General features: G+C 48.1%; 1 protein-coding gene across 1 annotated transcript in view; it reads left to right on the forward strand.

Moving 5' to 3' along the window:
• Positions 1–1,188: 1,188 nt before the first annotated feature.
• Positions 1,189–11,773, forward strand: part of Abcc12 (ATP binding cassette subfamily C member 12) — a 59,910-nt gene continuing 49,325 nt past the window's right edge. Inside the window, exons 1-6 of the mRNA XM_021656888.2 lie at positions 1,189–1,351; positions 3,021–3,176; positions 5,491–5,638; positions 5,878–6,114; positions 7,821–7,994; positions 8,441–8,588. Of these exons, the coding sequence (XP_021512563.1) occupies positions 1,233–1,351; positions 3,021–3,176; positions 5,491–5,638; positions 5,878–6,114; positions 7,821–7,994; positions 8,441–8,588 (982 nt within the window). The 5' untranslated portion in view covers positions 1,189–1,232. The remainder of the gene's footprint in view (positions 1,352–3,020; positions 3,177–5,490; positions 5,639–5,877; positions 6,115–7,820; positions 7,995–8,440; positions 8,589–11,773) is intronic.

Here is an 11,773-nt window from a genome sequence, read left to right on the forward strand (position 1 = left end):
TACTTGGAAAGATTTTTTCCCTGTCTCAATAAAATAGTTTTTGTTTTCACTTTTTTTTTTGTGTGTGTGTGATAAAAAAAAAAAAGGCACATCATTCCAGACACATGCCTCTTGTAATATAGACAAATACAGTTTTCCAGGGTTATTGGGGGGAAAAAAAAGCAAGTTTCAGTTTCCCCAGGTAGAACTGTGTCACTCTCAGAGTAAGGAGTTTCAGGTCTCAGTTTCCTCTTCCAGATAGTGAGGGATTTGTACAAGAGTCCATCTGAGGGACACTTTCATCTTGGGCCATCCCAAGATGGCCATTTATTGGTCACTTATCAGTCACTAGCACCTTGATGAGAGTTGCTTTCTAACTGTGAGAACTTCCAGGGAGAACTCACAGGAAATTGAGCCCTATGTATACTTAACCATAAGGATATATATGGCCACTGGTTAAGAGGGCCAGAAACAAGTTCAACACAGCATAGCAAGAAGGTGCCATTTATTTCTCCTATCGGGGGGAGAGGGATGTCATGGGAAGTCAGGAAAAGTCCAGAGCCAGAGCTCGGAAAATAGGAAGAGCCATCTGCAGGAATCTCCACAAATGGGACAGTTGATCTGTAGGCCAGGCAGACACAGAACATGTTCTCTACATCTGGGTTATGGGTTTTCCTTGGGGGCATTGGTCACAGAATCAGTGGAAACATGTGCTTGTCTCGATGTGAATGGTCATGAGGGGTGGCCTTGTTGAAGTTCTTTTTGCCCACTGGGTATCCAGGCGGAGGGGCCGTGGATGCGTAAGCTCCTGGGAGGATCTGTAGCTGTATGGCAGCATTCACCACATCCAGAGAGCAAACCTACTCTTTCCTGAGCCTCTCTTGCTGGGCTGAGAACCAGCCTTCCTCATGGGTTGACCCTCAGTGAAGTCTCCCAGGAGGATTTGTGGATCCTAGCCTACTCAAGGTAGGAACAAAAGAGGAATGAGGTGTGATTACTCAAAGGAGGGATCTCAGAATATAGGTTAAGGGGTGTTGGTGGCATCTGTCCACAGTCCTTCTTAGATATTGAGACAAATGGATAAAACCAGGTGGCAGGACTCAAAGCAAGTGAAGAGGTGAAACAGCAGCAGTGAGTTTTGACTGTCCTCCCAAAGTCTCCATTTCTCATTTCTCAGCGAGCCATCTTCATCATTGTTTGCAGCTTGAAAGTGTCCCAAAGCCAAGAGTCTAGGGCTCCAGACCGGCATCAAGATGGTGGGTGAAGGCCCATACCTCATCTCAGACCTGGATCGGAGAGGCCAGCGGAGATCCTTTTCTGAGAGATATGATCCCAGCCTGAAAACCATGATCCCAGTGCGACCCTATTCGAGGTGAGCCAGGAGGAGGACTGAGGTGGGCAGGCCAGGGCCCCCAGGGATAACCCCCAGCCTCTGCTTCCTGTGTGCATTCCTTATGTCTACCCTTTTATTCATCCATCCACTCATTTTCGGAACACTAGCTTCTTGTTTTCTCCTGTGGTTGGTGAGATGACAGCTAACATAACAAGGGGGGAGCAGCCTTACCAGGCCACAGAGGAAGACAATGCAGCCAGTCCTGATGAGACCTGATAGACTAGGGTCAGAGGGAAGGGGGGGAGGACTTCCCTTATCAGTGGAGGGGGGGAGGGGCACAGGTGAGGATCCCAGCACTCAGGGAGGCAGAGGCAGGTGGACCTCTGTGTGTTTCTGAGGGTTGACCTACAATTGCCTGGGACAGCAGCAACACGTGGGCCATGTGGCCGCTCAGCCTCCCAGCAGGCTTCCAAGAGGATGGGTGGACACAAGCAGGCCACCTTGAGACTCATACTCACACCAGCACACTACTTTTGCTGCATTCTGTCCACCAGCGTGAGCTGCGGGACATCCGAGATTCAGCGTGAGGGACATAGAGGCCACTTTTTGCTGTCGTGAGCTGCAGTGCCACAGCCAAGGGGCTGGAATACAAGAGAGTGGCTTACCTTTGTTTATTTGCTTATTTTGCTTTGCTTGGTTTTCTAGACAGGGTTTCTCTGCGTAGCCTTGGCCATCCTGGACTCACTTTGTAGACCAGGCTGGCCTAGAACTCGCAGAGATCCACCTGCTTCTGCCTCCCTGAGTGCTGGGATCGCAGGCTGGGCCACCACTCCCGGCTGAGTGGGTCACTTTTAAATTCCAGGGCAGTGTTTCAGGAACATATGCTAAGTTCCAAGCACATATGCTCAACAGTTCAGTATATTTATTATTTTATAGCTCGTTAACCACAGCACCAGAAGATGGTGCCTTTTCTGAGTAACAGAGGCCCAAGAAGCATCTCTTCGGCTATAGCATATCTCACATTTTATTGTTTTATTTTTGACAATGTCTCTGTCTCTGTCTCATACACACTCATTTTGACCATATTCATTGCACATATTTTTCAACTTTTACGATGTAATTACCATACCCTTGATACCAATGTGACATCCCTGAACGTGAAGTTGGAGAGATGCACAGAAGTTCCCCACTCCTGGGCATCCCCACCACAAAGATGATAAATGAATGTGAGGGACTCCTGAGGGGACAGGGACAGAGCTACAAATGTTTCCCTTCGACAGCGTGTGGACCCCATCTAGGATGATGCGAAAATTCATGCAATACTCTGTGGTTTTTGAAATATAGTCTAATAAAGGTATTTAAAAATTATAACCAGAAGTAGCAAGACAAGTACTAGTACCTGACAAGTAGTCAGACAGGTGCTAAGTCTGGATATGCTTACCATTGATTTCAGGGTAATAGGGTTAAGTGTGTGTTACTCAGTTTTGAACATTGGCTTGTTTAACAGCTGATCTGCATATTTTCTGAACGCTCACCGTCTGCTCTCCTGAGCTGGGGTAAGCTGGATCAGGAACTACTCAAAGGGCTGACGAATGCAAGTCCCGGGTTCTATGAGTGGCTCTGATTATTACCGTAATTACCAATCCAAGCCAGCGTGTTGTGGCGGCCAGCCCCACGTCCAGGAAGCCGAGAATATAATTTCGTCTAGGTTGGCGTCCAACCCCGTGGATGATGCTGGGCTGCTGTCCTTTGCCACGTTCTCCTGGCTCACACCGGTGATGATCCAAAGTTACAAGCACACGCTGACGGTGGACACCCTGCCCCCGATATCGCCATATGACTCCTCTGACATCAACGCCAAGAGGTACCAGGGTCACCAAGGGAGTGGCACTGTGAGCCGGGGGTCCCGAGGGTCCTAGAACTCAGAGGTATTAACCTGTCTCCACCTCCCAAATTGAATCTAGGCTTTTTTATGCTGAAGTTAAAGCATAGAACATGGGGCTGGAAAGACGACTCACTGGTTAAGAGCACTGGCTGCTCTTCCAGAGGTTCAGAGTTCAATTCCCAGCACCCACATGGCAGCTCACAATTGTGCAGAATGGTGTGAATTGGATTCCCTGTTCTGGTAAGCAGCTACACGTGCAAAACAAACAAAAACAAAAACAAAACTCACATTCATATACACAAATAGATGAATAAAAATTTTGAACACAGTGTGTGATGGACACCTTTCTCTTTTCAGTTGAAAATTTATAGGCTTGCTCACATCTGCGAGAAGACATCAGTATCATTCATCCTTTGCTTTTAATGTGCATGAGTAGTTTTTTGCCTGCATGCATCTATGAGCATCAGGCATGTGCTCGCTGCTGGAGGAGGTCAGAAGAGGGTGTTCAGTTCCATGGAAGTGGAGTTACAAATGGTTGTGAGCTGCCACATGGTTGCTGAGAATCAAACCTGAGTCCTCTGCAAGAGCAGCACGTTATCTTGACTGCAAACCATCTCTCCAGTTCTGAACTTTATTCTTCCTAATAGTTGCATTGACATTGGTTCGGAGGACCTGTCATGTCTTGACCAAAGGAGGGTCTCCAAAGCTGCCACCTTTCTTTGTCCTTGAGGTTTCCCTAACTTTGGCCAGGTGGGCCAAAGCATGACACATCCAGGAACACAAGCTAAAGAGGCGGAGTGCAAGTCATGGTCTTGCAGCTGCTTCTGGAGCAAGAATTGCCTTATCCTTCCCTGGAAAAAAATTCTCAGCCACCGCTAATTTACCTACAGTCCTGAGAAGACTTCCAAGGAGCTTTGAGGGGCTAGACCAGGGTCTGGCTAGTGTTCTCCATTGGAATTAAAAAAAAATTATTTTCTTCCCAGCATTGCTTTAGGTTACCTTCTCTCTCATGCTGCCCTTTGTTGCTATCTAATTTCACTCAGGCCAGGAGATTAAGCACCAAATAAATGCTGGCTCTTTAATGGCATGCCCGGTTCCATCTCAGGCCTCTCTTTTGGAATCTGCCTTCTACAGGCCCAGCACCAGCAGCACTTGGATGCCCTCAACATCTAGAGTGCAGGGTGTCTCATTTGGGTTTGTATGAGTGTAGAACTTTCTCTCTCTTCCTTCCTTCCTTCCTTCCTTCCTTCCTTCCTTCCTTCCTTCCTTCCTTCCTTCCTTTCTTTCTTTCTTCCTTCCTTTCTCTTTGCTTGTATGTTTTTCACCCATAGTGAGGCAAGAGCTTAAAGTTGCGTTCTTGACCCTCAGCCCAAACCTCATGATTCTCTCTTACTCTTTCCTAGGCCTCTCTTAACTCTATTCTCACAGTTGCTAAGACTGGAAAACTGGGCTCCAGCCTTGGTCCCCATTCTCCTTTTCTCCCACATCTAATCCGCCAACAAGTCCTGCTGTCACCCCCTGGCCACCTGTCCTTGAATCTCCTATTGGCTTGCCAGCTGTGTGCCTCTGGCCTGGTGCCCCTTATGTACTGTGTGATCCTTTGCTTTTGCCTTGACTACCCATAGCCAATCACGCTCACAGCCACCAAACAAGCTTTCAGATATGCAAATTCTTCCATCATATCTGCAGGTGTTTCCCTTGCACTTAGAACCTTCGAAGTTGAGGTCCTTGAAGTCGTATGAGAGTCTGCTCCGCCTTACCTCCTGGCAGCCTTTGCTTCATGTGCCATGGCCCTGTTATGCTGGACCCCTTTCAAATCTTTGAAATGGACAACCTCTTTTATTTCCTTGAGACAAAGTCTTGCTATATAGCTATATCTGGTTTAAAACTTGCAATTTTCCTGGCTAATCCTGCAAAGGACTTGGATTCCAGGCACGTACCACCCTGCCTTGCTAAAATGGCAGTTTTTCCCCCAAGGAGGGCTTTTAACTCTCTATTGTCCCATCTTCTTGTGATTATGGATATTGTAGCCAGAGGCCAAGGAGGCAAGAACCTGGGCGGTGCCTAGTACAGATATTATCAGCAGCTCTGCTGGGCATCACCTTCTTCCTCGCCACAATTTACCCGCCCCCGTGAAGAAGAAAGAGGGTGAGGGCTGCTTGCCTGAAGGCACCAATTACTGTGAGGAGGGCTGGGCCACGCACCTCTGCAGTAGTTTGGCCACCAAAACAGTTCCAGATGATAGGTGATGTGGACTGCCTGTCCTTTGCCCCTTCCCTTTCTTTCACTGTAGATTTCAGATCCTTTGGGATGAAGAAATCGAAAGGGTAGGGCCTGAGCGGGCCTCCCTGGGCCGCGTGGTCTGGAAATTCCAGCGAACCCGTGTTCTGATGGATGTCGTAGCCAACATTTTGTGCATTGTCATGGCAGCCTTAGGGCCGGTGAGTAGGGCTGGCACTTCCGACTTGTCTGTCGTTAGTCACTTTCTCTACAAGCCGGTGGCTTTACTGCATCGTCTTTATCTTTGTGTTCCCTGGGGGTGAATTTCCATAAAGCCAGCCCTTGTCAAGCGCGGCCACCGCCGCTGAAATTAATGAACAAAGGCTGCCTGAAAAGACGGTCAAGGCACCCTGTGTGGAGCGCCACCAAGCGGCCTTCTCTCCATCACACTCTTTTTCAGACAGTTCTCATTCACCAAATCCTCCAGCACATCACCAGCGTCTCCTCTGGACACATCTGGATCGGCATCAGCTTGTGTCTGGCCCTTTTTGTCACCGAGTTTACCAAAGTCCTCTTTTGGGCCCTTGCCTGGGCCATAAATTACCGCACTGCGATCCGATTGAAGGTGGCCCTCTCCACGCTGGTTTTTGAAAACCTGCTGTCCTTCAAGACACTGACTCACATCTCTGCAGGCGAGGTAAGCGGGTCTGGAGGGAATGTACACTTGAAAAGTTGGTCCTGTTTCTGCGAGTGTGTGGGCCCTGCTTCCTGGATGGAGTGCCGCCTTCATTTTCGCTGTTCATATCCTGCCCATCACATCCGTCCCCTGCTAAGTGAGGTGATGGAGACTCAAAAGAGAGGAAGGTCAGGCAGAGGAGGACTCACATCTAAGCTTCGGAATTTGAAAAGCTGGCACAAGGGATCCAGGGTGGCATCACTTGACCCCTTTGATTACCAGCAAGGACAATAAAACAGCATAGGGTACACCATAGGTATTTGGTAAAACTGATGGAAAAGCTGTAATCCCGGTACTCAGGAGATGGAGGAAGAAGCTCTAGAAAAATTAAGGCTAGCCTGGGCTATGTAGTGAGAACTTGTTCCCTTCTGGAAAGCAATCCCAGTTGTTCCACTAGACTACAACCATGTCCATTGAACTTCAGGCTGACATTTTCGTAAGCCCTTAATCTTTAGCAATAAAATCCTTGCCACTTATTCAAACAAACAAACAAACAAACAAACAAACAAAAAACCCTCCTTAGTCAAGGAAGCCCCACATTACATATGCTGAAAGGACTTGCTTCTCTTTCCCAGTTGCTCCCTCAACTGTATGCAAACCATCTTACATCAATTATGAGTAGATTCTGCTTGGAATGAAGCAAGGGCTGGGGACAGAGCCCAGTTAGTGCTTGCCTGGCACGTACAGAGCCCTGGGTTCCATCCACAACACCACATGAAACAGGTGTGGTGGCTCTTGCCTAAGTCCAGCAGTTAGAGTGTAGACACAGGAGGATCAGAAATCCAAGGTCATCCTTGGCTGCCAATGTGAGGTTAGCCTGGGATACATAGGACTCTGTTCTCTTTAAACAAAAAAGTAGCAAAGGACTTTGGAAGACTGCAATTCAAGGCTTGCGAAAGGGCGGCTTTGAGAGCCTTCCCTTCTTTCATCATTTCTGTAGAAGATGTCTCTCCTAATGACTCAGGAGGGTTGCAAGAGATCCAACCGCCCTACTCTTTGGAGAAAGTCAGTAGGAAGGGGAGAAAACCAAAAATAACATGTCTTCCTAGGGTTGCACTCAGCTCTCTTTAAACATTCTTTCCCAGATCTTGTTCTGTACTTTGGCTAACATGTCACTTTCAGTCCCATAGCCACACTCTTTGTATAAAAGAGGCAGAGAGCTCCCCTCTCCTCCTCCTCCTCCTCTTCCTCCTCCTCCTCCTCTTCCTCCTCCTCTTCCCCCTCTTCCTCTTCCGCCCCCTCCTCACCTCTTCCATTAGCTCACTCCCTTTCCTTCGCTGATGGTCCGGGGACAGGGTCTCACTGTGAAGCCCGAGCTAGCCTAGAACACAGGACCCTTTTGCCGCAGCCCCCCAGATGCTGGGATCGCATGCATGTACCACGCCCACCAGAGTACTCTTCTAGTTGTGTTTATTGCTGCCTTGAGTAAAGCAGAGCTGTTTTAACAAGGACACAGAGAGGCTCACAGCATGCTACAAAAAAACCACTGCATGTCTTCGCAGCTCTGGTCTTTGGGATCATCAATTCTAAGAAACTAGCCCTCCAACGTCATGCCAGAGTGAGACCACAAAACTCATCACGTTGGTCCCTTCGTGTGCCCCACCTCCTGCCAATCAGAAAGCTTCTGAGAATGGCCCCAAGCCTGAACCTATGTGCTTTCTTTCTAGGTACTCAATATACTATCAAGTGATAGTTATTCCTTGTTTGAGGCTGCCTTGTTTTGTCCCTTGCCAGCCACCATCCCGATCCTAATGGTCGTTTGTGCAGTGTACGCCTTTTTCATTCTGGGGTCCACGGCTCTTGTCGGGATATGTGTGTATATCATATTCATCCCAATCCAGGTAAGTCAGGGCATGTGCAACCCAAAGTGCTTGACATTTGCCATCGCCACACCCGCTTTTGCTGAGTTGAGTGGAGGGCTTCATTCCTGGGGCATGCACTCGAAGCTTATACCTCTCTCTATGAACCCAGGTGCTCTGTCTTCAGCCGACCCAGTGTCATTTTCTGAGGACTTGAATTTGAGTGCTGCGGGTGGTGGGTGGGGTGGGTGGGGTGGGGAGGGAGGAGGAATGCTTGTGCAGGCTGCTGAAGTTCCTACTCTGCATCTTGGCACTTCATTGTATCACCTGACAGATTCCCAGTGGTTTCCTCGGGGCCAAGCCAGCTGCCATCTCAGCCAAGTCCCCTTAGAACTTTGCTTGGCACTTAGGTTCTGATCCCTGAATTTTTAGGCCAACTGCAGTTCCGCACTTCTCCCTGAACACAGTCCCTTGTACCTCAATTTCAGATGTTTATGGCCAAACTCAATTCAGCTTTCCGAAGATCAGCAATTTCAGTGACAGACAAGCGAGTTCAGACAATGAATGAGTTTCTGACCTGCATCAAGCTGATTAAAATGTACGCCTGGGAGAAATCTTTTATAAACACCATTCACGGTAAGATGAGCAGCTGCTTTGCAGAGCACTTCCATGAGTAGAAGGTGGTCTGTTAAAGGGCCCTTCAAGTTCTGCAGGGCTGGAACTTGCAGTGGGGGTGGGGCGCTGAGGGAGCCTCTGAAGGTTCTCTGTAGGTCAAAAAAATTTTTTTTTTCCCCAAGGATTGTAGTGATTTTGTAATAGACCCAGGCATCTGTTCTAATGAACCCAAGGGTGAGCAGCATATGGCTTTGCCTTTTCTGAGGCACAGGAAGCCCGGCACTGGCCAGTTCCCCTTTACAAAAATAATCCACAAACATATTGGAGTAGTAAAGGAGCCGTGTCAGGCTGTCTCCCTGACTTTCACCACTCCCCGGCCCCCAGATCTAGCTCCTCCTCACTTCCAGTGCCTCTACTGTACCTATATGGCCCACAGACACAATGGTTCTTGAGCAGATATGAGGATGCACTTTTAGTTTTCTCTTTTTTTTTTTTTTTGGAGATGATATTATTAAAAGCCTATTTCAGTCAACTCTAAATGTAAATCTTAACTGCAGGGACATTTAGGGAATTGCTGACGTGGCTTCGGGTGGTGGTTACTCAAGGACCAGAGTCAATGCCCTCATCCTTATGCATCAGCACAAAATTGGGGTGAAGCTGTGTTTGTGGTTCAGAGACTGCTCCTAGAGAACCGTGCGGTGGCACAGGCCTGTACTTCCAGTTCTTAGGAGATAAGGCAGGAGGATTGCAAGGCCTGTGGCAGCTGGGACTATATGATGAGGCCCCTCAACTCCAACAAAACAAAAATAAAAAACAAAACAAAACAAAACACACCCAAAACTAAAACAAAGCTAATATCAAACAAACAAATGTTGCCCCGAAAATGTTAGAAAACCTGCCCTCCTTCACTGATGGGTGAGCTCCCAGCTGGGACACAAGCAGCTGAAGAGGACTTCTTTAAGCATATAGAAATATTTTCTTCATACTCTAAACTTGATTTAATATATGATTATGGTTAATTATTATTCCACTGGGCTTAATTCAACTTAACCCAATTCAGTGTAGCTCAAGTTAGTTTGGTTCAATGATTGTAGAACAAATTCCTACTATTTGAAGACTGTGGGAGCTACACAAATGGCTAGGAAAGGGTTTCCACTGTAAAGGTTAGGGAGGATGGTAGGTCGAAGCTCAGAAATAGCCCTGTGTTTGTTGGCTGCAGACATATCCAGAGCCCATCTGCTTCCCTCTCCATTCCACTGCCACCCTGGTCCAAGCCAGTTTCCTCTCAGAGACTGTGCAGGAGCAGGAGCAGGAGCAGGAGCAGGAGCAGGAGCAGGAGCAGGAGCAGGAGCAGGAGCAGGAGCAGGAGCAGGAGCAGGAGCAGGAGCAGGAGCAGGAGCAGGCAGCAGGCAGCAGGCAGCAGGCAGCAGGCAGCAGGCAGCAGGCAGCAGGCAGCCTCTCACTTCCCAGCAGCCACCTGTCTTGCCCACCTCTCTCCTCCCAGCAGCCACCCATCTTGCCCACTTCTCTTCCCACAGCGGCCACTCCTGTCCCCTGCTAGAAATCCCTCAGTGGTTTCTTATCTCACTTAGATTATTCAAATTTAGATCTTTCTAGTGAAATCCAAACTCTTTCATTTGGCTCAGTAGCTCTGGCCTCTGGCGACCTCATTTTCCTGTAACCTTTACTGGCTTTTCTTCAGCCATGAGGATCTTTGTTTGTTTCTAGAGCCTCATCCCAGGCTCCTTCATGCTTGAGGATCCCAGACTGAAATTTCCTCTGTTCCATGTTCATTTTGACTTTGTGTTGACCTTGGATCTCCTCCCAGTTACTGACTTCCAGAGGCTGGACCAGTGTTCCAAATGTGTCCACACCCCTACCAGTGTCTCCTTATCACTTAGCTCTGATTATTTTTTCTGATCACCCAACACAATTTGAAATTATCGAACTCAGTTATTATTGTTGTGTTTTTGCAGGGTTTTCCTGTTTTTTGTTTGTTTGTTTTTGCACTAATGTGTTTTTAGGCTAGTCTAGCACTAGCTGTGGAGCCCATTCTGGCCTCCAAGCTAAGATCCTTTTGCCTCAACCTTCCAAGTGGTGGGATTGTAGGTATTTATTTCTCCTTTTTCTTATTGCCTATCTTCCTCAGTGGGAGAGGGCTGGGATCCTGCTTACTCTGTTCCCAGCTCCAGGCACAGCAGCTGGCATATAGGAGACACCAAACTAAACTGAATGGCTGAGCATGTGATTGACCATTCTGGAAGGTAACGGGGGAGAGTACCGCAGAGGAGGAACTAAGAGAAGCTTGGGGGTGAGGGTTTGGGGGAAGCCCTCCTGGGAGGAGCACAGAAAGGTGAGGACACCACACGTTCTTGAGGTGGAAGGCACAGGGGCAGTGGAGCTCTGGACCCAATACCTAAAAGAAAAACAACTTCCCCTGCTGAACAGGTCCTGCTGTTCAGAGGGCACTGTACTGTCTTCTGCCTTTGCACAGGAGGCTAGAGTTAGGTTCATTCCTATAAACATCCAAGGGAGCCACGCAGAGCCCTGGGCACCTTGAGGACTTATGAAGAGGAGGCATTCTCTTGAGTCTCTGTATCTCTTCCTGGGACAAGTAGCAGGGGCTCCACTTTGCCTGTCTCTAGGCTACCATATGTGCCGTGGCTCTGCGATCTTTACGAACGTTCCTTTCAAATCCTTCCCTGCATCTAGACTTAGGGAGCTAGCATATAAAAGTTCAACCACGGAGTCCGGGCAGTTGAAGGTTCAGTCACATGAGGCTCCCTGGGCCCAGTGGGTTTTTCCATTCTGTTATGCTCCACACTCTTGACCTGGATTCATCTGTGCCCATTTCTGTCAGGTACAGCCCTCCTCTGACCCCTGTAGACATCTGCTTTATGACTCAATGTACGAAGTCTCAGGGCTGGGAGGGACCTGGGCAGCCATCAGCTTGCAGGACTGCTGCTGGCTTTGTTTCCTGGGGGTCTTGATATTTTTCATTTTTGCCCTCATTTGGAAGGAGAAGCAGGCAGACATCATTAATGTCTCTTTGTTTGTATTATTATTTTTTCTTTTTTTTGTTTGTTTGTATTATTAACTACTTTATTGCTGTGGACAGACATCATGACCAAGGTGAAATAATTTAATTGGAAACTGGCTTAGAGTCTCAAAGGGTTAGTCCATGATCGCCATGGCAGGGGGTACGG

Source organism: Meriones unguiculatus, chromosome 10 (genome assembly GCF_030254825.1).
Source record: "Meriones unguiculatus strain TT.TT164.6M chromosome 10, Bangor_MerUng_6.1, whole genome shotgun sequence".
Classification (NCBI taxonomy): Eukaryota; Metazoa; Chordata; class Mammalia; order Rodentia; family Muridae; genus Meriones; species Meriones unguiculatus.